Source organism: Orycteropus afer, unplaced genomic scaffold, assembly GCF_000298275.1.
Source record: "Orycteropus afer afer isolate SDZICR_OR568_19922 unplaced genomic scaffold, OryAfe1.0 scaffold00064, whole genome shotgun sequence".
Classification (NCBI taxonomy): Eukaryota; Metazoa; Chordata; class Mammalia; order Tubulidentata; family Orycteropodidae; genus Orycteropus; species Orycteropus afer.
In genome coordinates this window covers 2,522,236-2,543,127 of record NW_006921651.1, presented here as the reverse complement: position 1 = coordinate 2,543,127, position 20,892 = coordinate 2,522,236, and the positions used below count along the sequence as shown (strand labels likewise).

Genomic DNA, 20,892 nt, shown 5'->3' with positions numbered 1-20,892 from the left:
AGTTATGGCCAAATTAACCAACGCTTAGAGCAGGTGGCTACAGAGGAGAGGACACAGGGCTGGGCATCCCAAGGTCCATTTGCGGCACAAGGGCTGATTGTCCTCAGTCAGGTGCCCCCCAGAGCCTGGGTTTTCTCACAGGACTTTGCTCTGAGGATCTCCAGGCCTGGTGACACTTGGGCTACTCCCGGCTTCCAGCCTCCCTGGCCTCCTGCCGCCGCACGGTCTGCCCGGACACCCTGGCCACCTACCCAGAGCGATGAGGCCGAAGAGCAGCCCCAGGAGAAGCAGCCAGGTGAGCAGCAGGCCCAGCAGCCACTTCCACCAGCTGCAGCAGGAGCCGCAGGGACACCAGGCTGGCGCTGCCCCCCAGGGGCCTACAACAACACCGCCGCCGCCGCCGCCGCCGCCGCCGCGGCCACCGCCGCCGTGGTCATAGCCGTGGATGTCTGTGGAAGAGAGGGGAAGGGTGAGGCGGATCCAGGCAGCTCTTGCCCTTTTCCCTCCAAATCCTCCGGCCTTCGGGGACTGCCTGTGGAGCTGAGTGGATGTGAGTGGGGCTTTCAAGTTCCTGTGCATCCGTGAAGGAGGGGGTTGGCTCCCGGGATGAACCCAGGGCCATGGCTGCTCGGGACAATCCTGGGCTCAGTCTGTGTGACCTTCCCTGTTCCAAAGCATGACCTAGTCCATAGGGTGGTCGTTGACTTAAATGAGATGAGGCTACAGAGGTGAGATACATATAATTAGCAGAGGATGTAACCCAGAGCACTGGTTTGAAAACTCTGTTATCACCAATACTACATTGCTGTTACAGCTCTAGCGTGTTACTAGACCCAAACTGGAAGACCCATCCCATGCCTCAGTTCACACTCTTCCTCTGTAACCCCCACTGTGTCTAGAAATACACTCAGCACATAGGGCACATAATAAACTTTTCTTTTTTTTAATGAAAAGGGCTTTTAGTTGTCTAAATTGAGATTGTATCTCCTAATCAGTCACAATCGCAACACTGGGCGAGGTGGGGGAAGCTAAGGCCTCTGGAAAGCATAAGGCCTGGAGATGTGTCTGGCCTTAGTGCCGCCTTCTTTATTTTTCAGATTTTATAGATTTTTCTTATTGGGGTGGTGGTCATTGTTAGGTGCCGTCCAGGCAGTTCTGACTCGTAGCCACCCTCTCTACAGCAGAACAAAACACTGCCTGGTCCTGCGCCATCCTCACAATTCTTGTCATGCTGGAGCCCGTCGTTGTAGCCAATGTATCACTCCATCTCACTGAGGGCCTCTGCTTCCTTTTTCACTGACCTCTGCTTTACTGCAGTGTATCAAAACCAAACCAAACCAAACACACTGCCGTAGAGTCAGATCCGACTCATAGCGACCCCTCCTTGGGTTTCTGAGGCGGTATCACTACAGAAGTAGATCGCCCAACCTTCCTTCCGAGGAGTGGCTGGTGGGTTTGAACCACAAGCCTTCTGGTTAGCAGTCAAATGCCTTAGGCACTATGCCATCAGCACTCCCATTGCAGATATATAGTGTGAAATTTGCCCTTGTAACCATTATAAAGTGTAGAATTTAGTGGCATTAATTATACGTATGACATTGTGCAGCCATCACCACTATTCATTTCCAAAGTGTTGGTGCTTCCCCAAACAGAAACTGTACCCATGAAGCATTAAATCCTATGCCCTCCCTGCAGACCCTAGTAACCACTAATATGCTTTATGTCTCTATGCATTGCCTATTCTAGATATTTCATATAAGTGGGATCATACAATATTTGTCTAGTGTCTGATTTATTTCACTCAGCATAGTGTTTTCAAAGTTCATTCATGTTACAGTATGTATCAGAACTTCATTTCTCTTTACTGTTGAGTGATATTCCATTGTATGTATACAGCACAATTTGTTTATTCATTCATCTGCTGACGGACATTTGGGTTGTTTCCACTTTTTGGCTATTGGGAATAACGCTGCAATGAACATTGGTGTAGAAATGTTTGAGTCCCTGCTTTCAAGTCTCTTGGGTGTATTTTAGGAGTGGAATCCTGGGTCATATGGTAAACCTATATTTAACTTTTGGAGGAAATTCATAGTGTCATCTTGGAGTCTGTGTTGGTTCTGTAAAGACACACACATTCATGTAACGTTTCTTCTGCCCTGTTGGGAGACCCTGTACCTAAGAGCATGTAGTGTACCCTGAGCTGGGGTTGCAGGGTCTTGAAGCACCATGCCCTGAGCTAAGCCCATAGTTTGCCCACCCTCCCATTCCCCCTGCTCCCTCTGAGCCTTCAGTGAAACTCTCTACAGATGGGTGGCTAGGAGGCTATTGTCAGTTCTGTTAACCATAGCCAACCCTGTTGGTTCTCATCACTCGCAGACTCGCCATTCTCACCCACCTGCAGAGGCGAGCTTGCCCTTGGTGGATGCTGTCTTCAGGTCTCCTGAAAGCACAAACACCGAGAACACAGGTTTTCCCTTGAGCATTTATCCTGGGGGAGCCCCCAAGACTGCCCTGTCCCCAGTGATTTTAGAAGGGCTTTAGGTAAATATGTCTCCCAGGCACCTTGCAGAACAGCAAAGTACAGGCATGTCCATTCCTGTCCTCACTTATCAGATATTTGCACTAATAATTACACTGATGAATATGGTTTGACAAACAGTTAAAAGAACTCTGGTAGCATAGTGGCTAAAGCACTTGACTGCTAACCAGAAAGCTGGCGATTCAAACCCACCAGCCACTCCTTGGAAGGAAGGTTTGGGCAAGCCTACTTCCGTAGTGATACTGCCTCGGAAACCCAAGGAGGGGTCGCTATGAGTCGGGGCCGACTCGACGGCACATAACAACAACAATGGTGGAGAAAAGCAGTGTTTTAACTTTCTTGAGACCTTAAGTCTTTAAAGCACAAAACATTTCCCGAGGATTGTTGGGGTGACATTTGCATTTAAGCAGTAAGTGAGAAATGACTGATTTCTCACTTATGGCACTTTGAACAGCTGTTTCTCATCTGGGGTGGAGGGAGCCAGAAAGACATGATGGGCTTGGTGGAGGGCTGTGCTTGAATCCCTGGCTACTTAAAAGTTGGACATCTGTGGGAATGTGGGGGAGTTGCCTGGGAAATTGTCCACAGCTTCCAACAGATTCTGAAAAGGGTCTTCTGACTCCACAGCCCTATCTACACCTCTAAAATGTAAAGAACTGCTAATTTGTGAGATTCTCTGAGAGTCAGGTTCCAATCCCCCTGCCTTCTCAGAATTGTAATTGCTGTAATTTTGCATTGATTTAACAGCATTCTGTAACTTAAGCTTTCTCTCTCTCTCTCTCTCTCTTTTTTTTTTTTGTGCTTTGGGGGAAAATTTACAGAGGAGAACTTGTTTTACATTCAACAGTTTCTGTACATTTGGTTTCACTCCCCAATTATCATCCCCAACCCTAACCCAGTCTTCTCCTCTCCCTTCCCAGTGACACCCCCCTCCCCCTCATCACTGTGCCCTTCTTAGTTATGCACTCCTGTCCAGCTTTTCCTCCATGTGAATGTTGTCCCTCTGGTGCCCATGGCCGATTGCTCCAAGGGATGTCTCTCCATAGAGTAGCTGGGTACATGGCCCTGGGTTGAGTGTTCTGCATGTAAGTCTTATTTACTGTTGGGCTGAGAGCCAGCCCTTGGGAGTGAGTTTTATCCCAGGCCTGAAGTGTATCCTAGGGCCATACTCTTGGGGGTCCCACCAGACTCCATCTGACCAGTAATTCTGGTCATTATTGTGGCTTAATCTTTCTCTTACTTTACTAACCTCCCTGTAATCGGTGGTTTGAAGAGATTCTACAGGACTCAGAACCCAGGAGGAAATGCAGTTACCCAGGAAAGAATCCAGATATTTGGGACGAAAAGAAAATAAAGCTAGAAAATGCTTTGCAAAGGATTTTTGTATTAGTTCTGAAAATTATAGGAGGGCCAGTTGAGGTAGAAAAAAAAAATATACCACCCCAGACTTTAAACACACCAGAGGAAGATTTTACCTCAATTACATGCATGTGAATTACCTGGGGAGCTTGTTAAAATTCCAACTGGGATTCAGTAGGTCTGGGGTAGGGACTGGGCGTCTGCATTCCTACAGGTGGTGCTGATGCTGCCCATCTACAGCCACCTTGAGCATCAAGGTCTCATGGGCCAAATAAATGAGCTGGATGGGCTGAAGTCAGGGTGGACCACTATCTGATTTGTTCTTACCATTAGCTTCAGACTTTAGGTAGGTGTCATCAGTGTAGGTGGCTTGCTTTTCTTTTTTAAGGGTGTCTTCTGAAAAAGAAGCTATGTGCCAAACCAATGATAATCCAGTATGTTCTCACCTCACTCCCACCCTCATCCCTACCCCATATCCTCTCCTGCTTTGGCAAGTTGAGGTTAGTCTGGTAAAAAGAGAGCTCAGTTTTCCTGGGTTAATCTTCCCACCCTAGAGTGTAGCTAGGACACTTGCTATGGCCCAAAGGTCCTTCAGGGAGCACTTAGCCTGAATTTTCCTGGCTTCTCTGCATTCAAGGCAGATCCTGGGACACCCTATTGGGGCAGACATTTTCCATTGGCATGGGATGAGTGTGGTTTAACTATGAAACCATTGCAAACCACCGTGCTAGGACACTTGCTATTTACCCCTTTTCTACAGCCTGAGTTCTGTGTGACCGTACTTGCAGCGATGCTGGCGGGGGAGGCTGTGAACACCTTCCCACTGTCCTTGTTCATGATCAGCAGCTCCATCTCCTTCTTGGCAGGCACGTTGTCTTTCTCCAAAATCAGGAACTTACAGTCCTTGTGCAAAAGGTCATCATTCTGGACACTTGTGGTGCAAGCTGGGTAGGAAAGAAGTGGGAAGGAGGAAGGGAAAGGTCCCAGGATGTGGGTGGTGGAGAAAGAGAGGGGAAAGGGGAGAAATGAACAGAAGAGGAAGGAGAAGGAGGAAGAGGGAAAAGGAGAGATTAACAAGTGTGCATGAGGGCCTCCTACTGTCATTGACAGTGGTAATTATGAAGCTTCTTGGGGGCCACAAACATCTCTCCCCGACTTGGCTAGGCCTTGCCATCAGGCGGTTGGCTAAATGTCAGAACGATGGATACTGGCCTATGGGGCTGTCTCCAACCTAGAGATTTACAGGATCTTTAGATAATGTACAGAAGTCCCCCTTGCCAGTCAGGACCCTCTTTTACTAACTTGGCAGATTCTTTTTTATCCTTCAGATCTCAAATGTTACCTGCTCAGGGAGGCCTTTCCCGCCACCCCATTTTAAGCACCTAATCTCATATATATAACTCTTGTCTTTATCATATCACATTTATTTCTGTCCTTAAAAACACTGATCATTTTCTGTAATTATCTTGTATACATATTTGTCTACTTGTTCATCATCTGTCTCCTCCATTGGAATTGCTGGAATTGCTTGGTAAGGTCAGGGATCTAGCCTATCTTGTTCATCACTATACTCTCAGCACACAGAACACTCTGTCTGAAACAAAGTCGGTGCTCAGTCAATATTTTTTTGAATGAATGAATTCTTCAGTGGAAGGAAGCACAGTAGGATCCTAGTGATTGAGGAAATAGCCCACTGTGAGGTTGTGAGCCCAAGTAGATAAAGAACCTTCAGAAAGCCGGGAAGGTGCTTAGAAGCTTTAGAGGGGCTTGTGATGGGCTCCACGTAACAGGAGAAGGCCAGGAAAAGGTAGTGGCTGGTTCGAGGCGTGTGTGGAAGGTGGAGTTCCCTGTGCCCTCTGACAGGAAGGCCAGAGTTTGGTCAGGTGGATTTTCATCTTGGCTTACTCATGGCAACATGCACAAGATTCTTGGAATGATTACGTTTGCAGACCTCAGACCACCAGTGGGTCTGTAATGTGCCATATGTTCACTGCAGAGCAATTCTCCCACATACAGCCTGACCCCCAGGAGTTGGAGCAGCACACTTACCGGCAGAGGTGGACATGCCGGTGCTCACTACAGTAGGGCTCTGGGACGTGTTTTTCTTGACACCATATGCTGTAAGAGAGAAATGACTGAGTAAGCTTGGCCAGCAGGAAGGGTGCCTCCATGCAGTTAGGAGCAGCCAGGTCAGCCCTGGCCGAGGGGCAGCCACTCCAGTTGAGAACTAGATGATGTAACCAACTCTCTCCTGCCAGATGAATAGAGATGAGGGTTTAGATTGAACCTTCTTTGGTGCAATCCTCCTCATCCTTTTAGGTCCATCCCAAAGGCTACCCCCTCCATGTTCCAGACCTTCACATGTCTCCTTTCCTTCTGAACTCCATGGTTCCTAACACTTGCTCTGGACAACGTATCACTTAATTTGTCCAAAACCTGTTGCCATTGATTCCAACTCATAGTGACCCTATAGGACAGAACAGAACTGCCTCATAGGATTTCCTAGGCTATAATCTTTTTGGGAATAGATCACCAGGTCTTTTCTCCCATGGACTGGCTCATGGGTTTGAACTGCTAACCTTTTGCTATGCATCCAAGGGCTTAACCACTGTACCACCAGGGCTCTTTATGTTGCCTTATAGAATCCCCTAATTGTTTCATGTATGTTAGACTGTCTACCTCAACTAAACACTAAGTAAGTTGAGGACAAAGGCTCACCCTCACGCCTCTTCTGACTCATGCCACCCACCTTCTCAACCCCAGGTCTGCACAGGAGCAGTTGCCTGGGAGTTGAACCCTAAAAATCAACCAATCACTGATTTATAGTGACAATTGGCTGTCCAGGACAGTGGTGAAATGACAAGACTGGCAGCCCACACAGTTTGGTTGTGAGAGAACAAAAGGACATACAGGTGACTCCCTATAAGATGTACATGCTGTTGAAAGTGCAGGCTCCCTTCTGCATTTCATTCATGGTTGAGGCAGCAAATGGTCAGGACCACCATTTCTAGGTTGGAGGGGAATTGTTTATTTGGTGGGAAAGGTCAATTAATTTTAAGGAACACTCAAAAAGGATATTGTGAGTCGTAGCTGTAAAGGGGTGCTACTCTCCAGCCCTTAAACTCTAAATCCAGGCTACTGACCTGTGGAAGTGGTGGCTGTGCCATGTGACAGGGTGGTCGAGCTGGGGGCCAGATTGTTCTGCATGCCAAACACTGTCAAAGAAATCGAGGATGGTTGAGCACAGGGTGCAGTGTATAGGGGAGGCCCCTCAAAGGCAGGCTCTCCTGGAACCCCCAAACCGCTTTCATGATAAAAGCTTTGTGTCTGACAGATGTTCCCAAACTTTCTCAGTACCTGGCACCCTTAGTGTCTCAGTAGTTTGTTTGCATGTCCTCACTCTCCACCCTAGGCCAAAAGAGATTACTAACAGTTCTGTTTACTGAGTAGTTAGGTCCACACAACGTAATATCATTACAACGTGTGTGGAAATACAATGACTAAATGTTCTTGTTATATGCTTGCCTAGGAAGATAAGCAGTAACATTATTTGAGCCAACAATGAACTGATATATTTATAACTGGTTATTCAAATTCAAAAGACATGAAATAAAATCCTAAATTAACAATGTATTTTCACCTGAAAATGTTCCAAGCCATCACTCACTTAGGCCTTTTGCTTCCAGCTCTGGTAGCATAGTGGCTAAGACACTTGCCTGCTAACCAGACGGCTGGCAGTTCAAACCCACCAGCCACTCCTCGGAAGGAAGGTTGGGCAATCCTACTTCCGTAGTGATACTGCCTCGGAAACCCAAGGAGGGGTCGCTATGAGTCGGGGCCGACTCGACGGCACATAACAACAACAACAACAACAACACAGAAAATAAAGGTATCAGTGCAGAAAAGCATGGAAGTCTAGTGTCTGAGCCCTCCTTCCCTCTGCCCAACTTTCCCTTGAGGTACTGAGTTCTATCTGTGACCAAAGGCAGGATCTGTGCCTCCTGCCCTCTGAATGCACCTCCATGGCTTCTGCTTCTGTGTTATAGTGGGCAAGGGGGAAAGTCACACATGCTGTTGGGCAGAAAGGACAATTTCTCTAGAAACCATTTCCTTTCCTCACTAGGAGAGAACATCTTTCCTTTTTAATCCAGTAGCCTAGAAAAGGCAACCCGTGATGGTAAGCACTGACCTGAGGAACAGGTGCTCAGTCCAGGATGCAGCGTTGGAGAGCAGGATGCCATGTTATTTGGAACTCCAAAGACTGCAGGGGAGGAGGAAGCCTGGTGAGAGGGATGTCTAGCCCAGAACAGAGGCAAAGACTCAAGTACCATGAGAGAACTGGAACAGATACCAGGATTGAGTTTTTGTATTTTGTTAAATTTTTGATATTAGGATAAATTTTGTCTCTTGCCTTGGAGCAGAGAGCCAAATATTAGTTGTGGTGAACTTTTGAGTCACAGACAAATAGTGATCTTGGAAAGTAAGACCTTGAGTGGACACTGGATCTATCCAAAGGCTCTTGGTTGTTAGTTCCCCCATTTTACAGCAAAGGTACCTGAAGCCCAGAGAAGTGAAGGAGTTGTTCAAGGTCACACAGTTAATTCAGGTGAAGTGAAACTAGGTTTTCTGCTTTTGTTTTCAATTACAATTTTTTTTTTTTTTCTGATACACTGTACTATACTATAGGAGCTCTGGTAGCATAGTGCCTAAGGCACTTAACTGCTAACCAGAAGGCTGGCTGTTCAAACTCACCAGCCACTCTTCAGAAGGAAGATGGAGCAATCTACTTCCATAGTGATACCCTCTTGGAAACCCAAGGAGGGGACACTATGAGTAAGATCCAACTACCAGGAGAAACACTTTATAAATTGGATTGAATTGAAGTTCCGGTGGAAGAATCTTGGGACAGTTGGTCACAAAAAGCTTGTCCAGGAAGCCCTGGAGATGGTAAACTATGGAGCGGTCAAGGTCAAGGAATTGAGGGTTCAGGGGTGGGAGGGGTGTGCGTAGTCACATACCTGATCCTGAGGAATAGGCATTGGTGTTGAGGAGCGATGAGCTATGGGTTGTCATGTTGTTGTGATAGCTCCCCATGGAGGACCCCGCGGGCAAGGTGGAGGACCACACATGAGAGGGAAGGTTGGCATCCAGGACTGTCGTGTCGTAGGTGCCAGACACTGGAAACAGACACATGCACGTCCCAGTGAAGGGCAAACCAACATTTCTGCACTGGGGTGGGGGTAACTTTTCCTAGTTTTCTGGGACTTTCCCGCTTTTAGCACTGAAGGCCTCATGTCCTGGGAAGCCCCTTAGTCCCTGGCAAACTGGCCAAAAATTGGTCAGCCCACTTTTGCCTGAAATCTCAGAGCCAGTGAAAACTTGATCTCTTGAGTTAGAAATTCTTGCTGGCTCTTTGTGAGATTTAAGTTGGCTAATTTTTGCTCTGGGGTCCACCCATTTCATCTTCTAAGACCCTCTCCTCATTATCTGATGTGCGGGTGCCACCCATGGTCTTACTCTTAACCTATCACTGGCTCCTCCACCTTCAAAGAAACCAAGTAGCACCTCTCTCAGGACCAGTGAATGAGACCCCAGGGACAAATCTCTGAAGGCAGAATCCTAGGCACCGTGGCAAGTGCAGGATATATGCCCTGACCTTGGTTCTGAGACCACACGGCAGGATGGCACCACAATATTCCTATGTGCCAACCAGACACAACGGGCCCTCTGCACCCAGGAGGGGGTTTTCATGCTTCTTCATATCTGAAGCCAATTCTGCCTGTTCATCATCTGATAGGGAGCTAGCCATGCAAGCCATAATGTGCCCAGAGGTTTTATTTTGATATTAAAAAACAAACAAAAGATCACAGTCTCTTGCATGTTTCCAGCAATGAATGAGCAGAATGCTTGAGGCCATAGCCAACCTGCCTTCTCTCCTCATATCCCTCTAGGCATCTGTCTTATTCACCTTTCTGCCTCTCACAGAACCTCCTTTGCACTTGTTATGCACTTAATACCTGTGTGCTGAGCAACACACATCCTACTTGACTGTGATCACGTGGTTAACCGTCTTCCCTCAGAGACATAAGGGCAGTGACCATGTCTATCTTGTTCATTGCTTTTCCTCAGTGCCTGACACTCAGCATAAAGTAGGCATGCAACAAATACTGTTGAAGGAATGAGTAAAAACACTGTAACTTTCACCAAAATTCTTCATTTGGGTAACCTGGTCAACACATTCTACTGTTAAGAATCTCCTAGTATAGAAATCGGTGGATCTAGAGGTGAGCCACAGAGTGCAGGTAGGACGGTTGACCAGACAGGGGTAAGAAGCCCACGTTTTCACATTGCTTGAAGAGGAGATGCCCAATGCTTTGTGAGGTCTCTGGAAAAGCCTGCCAGGTTGAATTCCTGGGCCTGGGTGTATCTGTCACCTTGCTGCCTTGCCTCTGTTGCAGCCCCAGCCTGTTGGGCTTACCCGACTGGGAGCTCGCTGTCACCGTTTTGGTCTCCACGGTGCCCTTCTTGGGAATGGGGAGTGTGTTGGAGCAGTTCCGTGTGGGGCTTGAACTTGCTGATCGGCTCCCCTTGAGCAAGCGTTTAACATCATCCAATTCTGTCCCTGTAAAAGAACTCCAAAGTTTTTCAACAGGGCCTAGGATCCCTTCCTGAGTCCACCTGCAGGGGTAGGGGCACTTTATGGCACTGTGAATATTAGGAAGGATGGCATATGCTTGATAGCCTGAGACATTTTCAGTTAGCCTTGTCATTTTTGCATTTTGCCAATTTATAACACTTATCAACTTGGCACTTTGTGAAATTAACAGTCTCATGAATATGGGCCTCTCACAAAAAGAGGTCAAAGTCCTCAGTAGATATTTCCTAATTAGATCTCATCAGGACACCACAAGGATGATTCTATGGCCATGGCGAGGAGGTGGAGATTTTTATCTGGGCAGTTAAATAACCAGCTCCCTTGAAACAAATGGTTCAACAGTAATCTCAATTCCTGCATAGGACACCTCTGGCGGGTCCTTGACCTTGTATGCCTGGGAGAGTAAAAAGGAATTTGTGGTCCATAATTCCTAAACATTATGCTGCTTCCATGTGATTTAAGCTCAAGTCGATCTGGCCAAGATTATGTCAAAGGACATAATCAAACCAAATGAGCAAGCTCCCAAAGCAGGGTGAACTTGAGAGTTCGGAGGCATTGTGCAAGGGCAGTGCATAAGGTGGAACAAACAGGTTTTCAGACAACATGTGCTGAGTCAGTCCCTCTGCTGAAAGCTCCTTCTCTTGGGTTCAGCACCCCCGAGGCCTAAAGAACTCAAGTGAGAAAATAGCAAGTCTGGAATCAGCTCCTAAAATCCCAGGCCCTGTTCTGGACAAGCCCAAGTCTGTTTCCTATGCTGCCTGACTGAGTTCTCTCTCCTCCTCTTCCTTGTACAAGCATACTTCATTTTATTGCATTTTGCTTTATTGCACCTTGCAGATATTGAGGGTTTTTTTTTTTTTTTTTTACAAAGTGAAGATTTGTGGCCACCCTGCCTGGAGCAAGTCTATCAGTGCCATTTTTCTAACAGTGTATGTTCACTTCATGTCTGTGACTCGTTTGGTAATTCTTATGATATTGCATGCTTTTTCATAATGCTGTTGCACACTTAATAGGCTACAGTCTAGTGTAGACACAACTTTTATACGCACTGGGAAAACAAAAAAATCATGTGACTTGCTTTAATGCAGTGGGCTGGAAGGGAACTCACAGTATCTCCAGGTATGCCTGTACTTGGCTCCAGCCCTAAAATTTGGCCCATTTCAAAATGTTGTCACATAACTTCTGACAAGAACAACAGGAGTCTAACATATTTAAGAGATTGCGGGATCCCTGATGTTTAAGACAAAGGTCAAACTCTTTACATTTAGGGCACAGAGCCACTCAGGTTCTGGCTTCTGACCTTTCTTTAATCTTAACTTTCCTATTGTATCCCCCTTCAGTCACACTGAACTGCTTCCTGTTCCTCCAGTGTTCCACGCTGGCTCCTTTCTCTGAGCTAACACTGATGGGCCTACCCCAGGAATGTTTCTCTGGCCCCTTGTGCCAGTTCCCATCTCTTAGGCTGTTCCAGAGCTGCCGCTCCTCTGTGCTCCCCCACCTCATCCAGCTGACCTCTCTCCCGCTGTGCTGCAATGGGTGGTTGATTGCTGTCTTCCCACCAGTCTGTGAACTACTAAGTTTAGGGACTGTGACCTACTTAGCTCCTGGTAAAGAATGTTTTATGGCTGAGTGAATGTGAACATCCATGCACACTACCCCCCACACACCCCCCCCCCCCCCCCCACAGCTTTAGCCTTTAGACAGTGGCCCTGAGTTCCTGGATCCTTTCCTTTCAGCAGGATGGTGACCACTTACATCGGGTAGATGGGGAAGCACTCTGCAATCGAACTCGGATCTCACTCTCTGTAGAAGGGAAGAGGTGAGGAACACTGTGAAGGAAAGAATTTGGACCATGGCCCCAACAGTGAGCTCTGAGTGCAGACAGCTCTTTGGGCTGCACTGAGATCTCTGTTCTGGGAACAGGGCCCTTATGTGTGCCCAGAAAGAGTGCTGCTTCAAAGAGACACCCCTCCTGCCACCCAACCTGCCAACTGCACACCTCTTGATCTCATGAGACATTCTAATGAAATCCCAGGCTCTGCAAGAAGGCTCCATTTCAATGAACAATGACCAGCCCCTCTCCCTACCACCGATTTCAGTTGCCAGAAGTAAATGTCTCTCCTGCCTCCTGGTCTCTCGACGTTGAAGAGAGAATTCTAAAATCTGTAGTGTTTGTTTAGCCATTTTGGACTTCTCAGAAATGGGAAGGTCAGGGAGTTGATAGTTGAATGTTATTAGTTAGATTTAGTTGGGGAATCTGCGTCCTTGAACTTTCAGCCTAAAGTTGTGGGTGTTTGGTGTGTTCCTAACTTTCAAGTTATTGATGACAAAAGGCCCTCAGGAGGTCCCGGCTGTCATTCCAGAACTTCCTGAGATCTTTAGCACAGTCTAACATGCTGTTCCTTGCTACCCTCACCCAAGTTTATCAAGGGCAGCTTTTCCCAGGACAACACTTCTCTGCTTTATGCCTGTCCATGGGCAGATGAGGAAGTTGCAAAAACTGTCATGGAGCAAAAGTGGACACAAAAGTGTCCATCCCTTGGAATATTTTGAAAAAGAAAGGTTTTGTTCAACTTTTGATGCATAAAGGCAATTAAAGCATCATCTTGTTAAAGCCAAACAGGAGACTAGAAGTGAAACTAGATATGGCACTCACATCTTTAGATAACCCATGGCACAACAAGCTCTCCCCCAGATCATAACCAAGTGTTTGATTCCGCATATTTAAACCATTGTCCTACACTCCCCTTCCCATCCTGATAGCCAGCAAGGGAGTCCCAGGATACTGCAGGCTCCTTGAAGGCAAAAACCATGCCATATGGATTCTTCTGTCCTCCTCACACTTCCTAGCTCGTAGGTCAAGGTTGGGCACATGAGTATCTGCTCAGAAAATACTTGTTGAGTGAACCGAACTGAACCCAGTGCTTGAACTCACCTCGTGTTTGGCTCCGTCCTCTAGTTGAAGAAGATGCTGAGAAAAAGAAAAACCAATAATCTAAGCATATCTGAAAGGTGACATGCTGAATATTTTTGGCATGGAGGTAGACATATGGGGGGGCGTTGTTTTCATAGTATGTTTCTATCCATGCAGCAACCTTTATGTATAAAACCAAAACCAAACCCACTGTCACTGAGTCAATTCCAAACCCCCATTGGGTTTCCAAGGCTGTAAATCTTTACAGAAGTAGATTGCCTCATCTTCTTCCCATGGAGCAGCTGGTGGGTTTGAACCATTGACCTTCTGGTTAGCAGCCAGATGTCTTACCACCACACCACCAGAGCTCTTTATGCCTTTATGTACAGTGAGACTTAATAAATGATGACCACATAGGTGTTAAATGACACATCAGTTCAGGCATGTGGGAGCATGACCCACTTGGATTGGCTGACCACATTGATCGATGTATCAAAAGGCTCCCAATCTTCCCCTTAATTTTTTGTTAGAGACTCCCTTGGTTTTCCCACTGTAAGCAAATAAATAAATAACATCATAATAAGGGTGCAATCAATGGTCATATCTCAATTTATATGCACAATGAAATCCCAATGACACAGACCAAGGACTTTAAGGCCAAGTGTGCATATAGCCCAGGATTTTGCAAGACATAAAATGTGCCCTTTAAAGCAGGGCTTCAAATCGGTTTGGCCTGGCTCAGTCACGGCCGATAAAACAACACTGGAACAGATCCAAATTTTTAAAATGTGGGTAAATAGGAATGCTAACTGGAACAGGAAATATCTTGGGTCAAAACCCTACTAGAAACTTAATCATCCTCTTAGAAAACAAGGGCAGCATGAGTGTTGCATAGCAACTAAATCTCTGGATCAATTGCGTCCAAAACACAGTGCCTGGTTTAAATATGGCAACCAAGTCCACCACCTTGAGCGTATTCCTCTCCACAGTCCTGGCAATAGTCCAATGTCATGCAACAGGCTCCTGAAAGGGCTCAATACGTCTCTTCTGAGTCTCTCATTCCAGAGCTTGGACACCTTTCCCATTCTACTTAGCGTTCTGGATCATCCAAATTTGAAAAATTTGGGTCTGTTCCAGTTTTGCTTTGTTGGCCATGACTGAACCAGTTTGAACCGGTTTGAAGCCCTGCTTTGAATCAAGCTGTAGTTCAGGCACTGGAAGGTTTGGAAAAAATCCTTCCACAAATGTTTTTTGGCCATAGGGGAGGATCTGTCCAAGCCTGAGCTTTGTATAAATAACTTGCCATTTGAGTAGTGTTATGAGCCTATGACAGCAAGTTAATGTGGCTGATCGTTCCCTTAGGATGCTTCCAGATAAAGGGCTAAGGAAAACAGTTCAACAGAGAGAATCCATTTTAGAAAGAATCCATTTAACTCATGATGTCCCCTCACCCCTGGGCATTTCCCCAGAGCCTCACTGGACCCTTTCTTCAGAAAATAAGGAAAGAACATACCAAATTCTTTCCGCGGGCACTCTGGGGAAGAGTTTCCACTGGAGCTCCCTGGACAGAGGATAACACACTTAGTACAAATGAGCACAGACCCGTAAGGCTTCCAGAGGACGGGTGGTGCCCGGTCACTTCTTTCTTAACATCCACAGCCCTCGATGTTTCAGGAGGTAAAGGAGAGGTGCTCATCAGTGACAGTGCAAATGCATCAGGCTCATGATTTAAAGCAGGACTTGCCTATTTGGACTTGCTTGTAACTTCATTATGAAAACCAGTTTTTATTTCAGATGGGACAGGATATGAATGAAGGAGAGCCAGAGGGTTCCTTCTCTCTCTCTCTCTCTCTTACTACCCTCCCCCCAGCCCCATTTTCTGAACTGCATTTGGCCTGTACTAGAGGTAGTACAGGTGACTTTTCCCATCAAATATATGTTCAGGGACATCCCTGATCTTGTGATGCTAGTCACGAATGTTGACCCTGTTAAAATGAAGATCAAGGTACCGTTCAGAAACCACTGTGGTGACGCTGCATGGGCAGTGACACCTTGCCTGGATTTTAGGCTCCAAATACCCTTTCGAAGTTCTCCTTCTGAAACTCCAGGACAGACCCTGGGTCTGAGGTTCCAGCTCACCCAAGTAATTTACTGGGATATCTAGTCCTTTAACCTGCTTCTCTCTCACATTCCTCATCTCCACTCACTATTAAACCCCATTTGCCACCTGGCTTGTTGGTTTCCCACTAAAACGGTTCCTGCAGATTACCAAGAATGCCAGTAATTGTAGCAACGAACCCCAAAGCCTTCTCCCAGACCTTCTCCTTCCTGATCCAGAGCACTCCCTGTGCTGACTTCAACAAGGAGGATGCTGCATGTTCTTGGTCTCCTGGTCCCCACCACTCACTCTTTTTTCCTCCCTCAATTCTCTTCCTCTTCTTTCTCCTTTTCCCAGCTTTCTCTTTCTTTGCTCCCTTCTGCATTTATACTCTCATCCTTGGTAAACTCCTTCATTCCCCTGGTTCCTTGTGAATGATTAATTCCCAACTGGACATCTTGGTCCTGACCTCTTCCCTGAGCTCAAGTCCTATGTGTCCCACTGATCACTTGTTAGCTTAAGTCCTATGTGTCTGAAAGCTGTGCAAGAACCTCATTTCAGGATAAAATAACTAACTCAACCAAGTAGAATCCCCTGTTTCAATTGATGGTGCCCCCATGGGCCCAACCATCTTGTCTGAAACCTCAGTGGAATTGCTGACTCAATTTCTTCCAGTTTAATCAATTGCCGCACCTGTCAGTTCCACCTAACCATACCTTCCATCTCCAGCTCTTCTCCACTCCCACTGCTACTGCTCTAGTCCCAGCCAAATTTTCCCTCCCTTGGGCTACTGCAGAGAGCCTTCTAACTTGTCACCTCATGTTTAGTCTCCTTCCCACCAGTCTACCATGCACATAGTTTCCAGAGTTCCAGTCCTGCACCTTAAATATGATTGACTCTTTTGCTCCCATTTCATATGGAATAAAGTCTAAGCATTCTAGCCTAGCATTTAATCTGGGCCCTTCAATCCCTCTTCACGTAAGTACCTGCTGCTGCTTCTTATTCAAGCCCTGCCCATCCTTGTCTATGCTGCTGCTCCCTCAGCCTGAAGTGCCCTGTCTTTCCCATCTGGGTGTCAAAATCTTACACATAGTGACAGCTCAGCTCAAACACCACCATTTCCAGAGAGTGTTCCCCGATTTCCTCAACTGAAAAGAGTAATCCCTTCCTACTTTGCATTGTAGTTTTATATTTACCACCTTAACTTGTTTATCAGAGTATATGTGCCTTGAAGACAAGATCCAATGTCTAATTCATTTAAGTATCCATCAAGGCATTCCACACTATTAAGCACATGATAGATATTTGACTAAATACTAGTAGAATAAACAAATGAATAAGGGGATGGATGAATGACCAAAAATCTTCAAGTAATGTGAATCCATAAAAGAAATGAAAGTGGAGTGGAAAGAAAGATAAGGGACAGACACAGATGAACACAGGTGGCCAATACTTAAATCTTCAAAGGATGAATGAAGTTACTTGGGGAAGACAATGGGTCTGTTCTAAGGTTTGTGGGATTGATACCTTCGTATGTTGCACGGCGGGTGACATTAGTTTTCCTTTCAAAGGTTGAGCCTGGTGAATTGGGCAGAGTCGAGGCAGGTGAATGAGCCCTCCTGTAACTGGAGGTAGAGGCGTTGCCTCTTATGCTTCCACCTGTAAGTGGGAGAAAGAGTAAATCCTCACGGTACTCCATCGGAAATTAATCAAATTGAAATCCAGTTATAAGTATATTCAGGCTACCCATGATGAAATGAAGGCCTCATAGCAAGGACCAGGGGAGGTCGGGAGAGCACATTCGAAAGGGTCAGGGTCCCCATGGCTATTCAGACATAGAAAGCTAGCACTATTGTTGCTTCCCTGTCCAAGCAGACCACTTAAGGCAAGGATGTCATTTACATACATGGTTACAGTGCATGGCAGTGGAGAGGACTCGGCAGGGCTTTTCTTGAGGACCTGGCATTTCATTGTAGATTAATAGATGGGCTAGAATGTAACTGGCTATGGACATGCTCCTCAACAGGTAAGGAGAGGTGTGACTTTTGGTCAATCCAGCCATTTATATGTCTTGAGTCTTCTCTATTAGCTTCACACTAGGTTTTAAAAACAGCTTAAGGGATTGTGTGTTTGTGTTTGTTTTGCCTGGCTTCACTTTGTTTTGTTTTGGTTTGAAAGCTACCAGGAAAGAGTGTGTTGCATTGGGAACAATGAACCTGTGTTGGATGCTAGCCTGGTGGAAACTTGCGCCATGTAGGGTCATATGTCACCAGATTCCCTTAGAACAGTAACTCAATCATTAAGTTTCTTTTGTTGTTGGTTGTTGGTAGTTCAAATTGTAAACCCTCAGAAGTGCACACCCTTCTCTACAGAGACGGCTTAAAGAGAGTGATTCACTGGAAAAACACTCACTTTCCCATGAAACCTTCTTAATTCTTGTTATTTCTACTGGGGACTTAGCAGAAATGGAAGGCATTTGGAATGGATGATAGCTGCTGGAATTGTCCCTCTCCTCATACTAGTCCATGACACCGTCCACCAAACCTCCTTTGCAGGACTTTCCCTCCCTGCCCACACCCCCTTCCACCAGGAGGCACTTACTTGAGTTGATGTAGCCACTGCTGCCATGCGTCAGGCTCTGTTTCTCCAGTCGGCTCCCTCCACCAAGAGAGCCTGTTTTAGAGTAGCCATTGCTGGTTCCTCCTTCTACCAGAGACAAGAAAAGGCAATTTAGGGGTGGAGTCAGGACAGTGGGCCTCCTCATTGGTTGGCCTGTGGAAGTCTTCCCTCCTCCTCACCAAAGACCCTCTTGGTCTGGAATCGTTTTCCCAGGGTTGTTTTGTCCTACACTGCAAGGTAGGCATTATTTCTTTGATTTTAATACAAATGTCAAGAGTGATTATTCCACTATATTTAAAAAGAAAGCCTTCTGTGTGGAGAATAGTAAGTTGCTCATTGATGTTGTTGTTATTTGCCATCAAGTTGGACCTGACTCATAGTGACCCTTCCTTTGCTTTCTGAGGCAGTATCACTACGGAAGTAGATTGCCCAACCTTCCTTCTGAGGAGTGGCTGGTGGGTTTGAACCACCGGCCTTCTGGTTAGCAGTCAAGTGCCTTAGGCACTACGCTACCAGAGCTCCTTTAGGATAGTCTAAATATTAGCAAAGGCAGCTGAGTGATGAAAACTCCTTCAGGCCGGGACCTAAATTGAGCTTGTTTAGTCCACATGCTTGGTCAGTGCTCCAGACATGGCTCAAGGCAGGGACAAGTGACAGCTCTGCGTTGCTGACATTCTGTCTGGCAGCCCATCACTTCTCTTGTCTCACCTGCTGATGTGTGAGTTCTTCCCGCCACCTTTGAGCTGGGCTCCCTGGGAGGAGCTGTAGGGGTCAGATCTCTTTATTACAGAATCCATTAAACCTAAGGACCATCCTGGAGAAAAGTGGACTCAAACAGAAGCTTGTCTGGTGAGTCTCTCCCCTCTCCCCTCTCCCCTCTCCCCTCTCCTCATTCTCAGGTTGGATAAGATTCCAGATATTTTAGTGTCCAGAACAGACAAATTTATAGACACAGAAAGTAGGTTTGTGGTTTCTAGAAGGTGAGAGGAGGGAAAGGGGGAATGAGTAACTGCTGATGGTCATGTAGTTTCTTTTTGGAGTGATGGAATAATAAAAAATTAGATTGTAGTGATAGTTCATAACTCTATAAAAACACTAGGAGCTCTGGTAGCATAGTGCCTAAGGCACTTGACTGCTAACAAGAAGGCTGGTGGTTCAAACCCACCAGCCACTCCTCGGAAGGAAGGTTGGACAATCTACTTCCATAGTGATACTGCCTCGGAAACCCAAGGAGAGGTCGTTATGAGTCGGGTCAGAGTCGATAGCAAATAACAACAGCAACATAAATCTACTAAAAATATGTTAAAAATCATTGAATCATACATTAAAACTGGTAGATATTATGGCATGTAAATTATGTCTTAATATAGTTGTTAAAAAAAGATTTCAACTATTTTGGATTTGCTCAGCTGGAGAGTGAGCTCCGTGGAGAAGGTTTTATGTGTGGAGTTCTTCACACATGACTTACGGAGAAGAAGGCTATGGAGATAGTCACTTACTTGGAGGTAAGGATGTAAGTCTTGTAGTTACTGTTTCAGTGATAACTAGAAAAAGACAAAGAAAAGGTGAGATCTTATGTAATGCACTGGGATCCCTGTGTTTGGCAAGGTCTAATATCCGTCATTGGCTAAGCACATGCAATTAGATTTAACATAAAGTTTTGCATACTTGTGCTTTAACGTGTGTGATGTGACCCACTTTACATAAACATTTGTGCAATAATAATGGATGTTAATGTATCTGGAAAAGAAATTTATATCCTTATGGAACCAAAAGTAGTTACTCACTGATTTGAAAAGTGAATTGTCTTAGCTTGTATCAATGTCCCTCATTGAACAATTGTATCTAGTCCAGTTTCACTGTGAAGGGGACCAGGTGCTTCTTGCCTGAATCCCTCTATTTCTCTGTACTGCTCCTTCCTAATGGTCACCCCACCCAGCTGGGACCAATACCCACCATCCTGTCTGATCTCACAGTGAAGTGGTTAATTAATTACCTTGTGCTTCTTCATGAATCTAGGGATGTTTCAAGAACATTATAATTGATTATACAATCTCAAGGGCCACCCCTGAGTGTGGGGAGTGTGACTAGGAGTGTGGGTAGGGAAGAGGGCTTCTGGGTGAGTCACATTTGATACTTGGTAAAATAAACAATAGATGGACATTAAACAGAATTGAAGAACCAGCCTGGTTTGCCTCCAAAATTGAGTTTCTCTAGGCTGCAGGTGAAGGTGAGTCTTTTGGAGGCAATAAAAGCATCAGGTGTTTTTTAAGCACCAGTTTAAAAAAAAAACCAAAAACCAACTCTTGCCTTACTGAGTCACTCTCTAGTCCCCCCCTGCAGTAGCTTGGGGATGTGGGTAGATTCCTAAAGCCATAGGGGGGCAATTTTGTGCTCTGACTTTGACCATCACCATTACCTTCCTTTCTGTAGAACGTAAAGGAGCACCTATCTAGCTGGTATCACTGGTCTTTCAAAGTAGACTTCCCGTGTGTGTGTGTGTGTCCACTTGTATTTGTATGCATGGTGGGCACACACACATGGGTGCTGGCAGCAGTGGTGGAAGGTGAAGAGGGAGGAAGAAGATGGTTCAGGATCATTTTGGGCCACTTCAAGCTGAACTGCTAGCAAGTGCTCCATTGCACTTCGTTGTTGTTGTTACGTGCCGTCGAGTCGGCCCCGACTCATAGCGACCCCTCCTTGGGTTT

General features: G+C 46.0%; 1 protein-coding gene across 1 annotated transcript in view; it reads right to left on the bottom strand.

The window, feature by feature from the left end:
* Positions 1-20,892, bottom strand: part of COL17A1 (collagen type XVII alpha 1 chain) — a 50,399-nt gene that overhangs the window by 28,346 nt on the left and 1,161 nt on the right. Inside the window, exons 2-16 of the mRNA XM_042780826.1 lie at positions 19,684-19,728; positions 18,167-18,271; positions 17,093-17,224; positions 14,981-15,028; positions 13,489-13,524; positions 12,309-12,356; positions 10,377-10,520; positions 8,917-9,075; positions 8,088-8,159; positions 7,042-7,113; positions 5,948-6,016; positions 4,681-4,842; positions 4,226-4,306; positions 2,396-2,440; positions 252-449 (exon numbers count right to left, since the gene is read on the bottom strand). Coding sequence (XP_042636760.1) covers positions 252-449; positions 2,396-2,440; positions 4,226-4,306; positions 4,681-4,842; positions 5,948-6,016; positions 7,042-7,113; positions 8,088-8,159; positions 8,917-9,075; positions 10,377-10,520; positions 12,309-12,356; positions 13,489-13,524; positions 14,981-15,028; positions 17,093-17,224; positions 18,167-18,271; positions 19,684-19,728 — 1,416 coding nt within the window. The remainder of the gene's footprint in view (positions 1-251; positions 450-2,395; positions 2,441-4,225; positions 4,307-4,680; positions 4,843-5,947; positions 6,017-7,041; positions 7,114-8,087; positions 8,160-8,916; positions 9,076-10,376; positions 10,521-12,308; positions 12,357-13,488; positions 13,525-14,980; positions 15,029-17,092; positions 17,225-18,166; positions 18,272-19,683; positions 19,729-20,892) is intronic.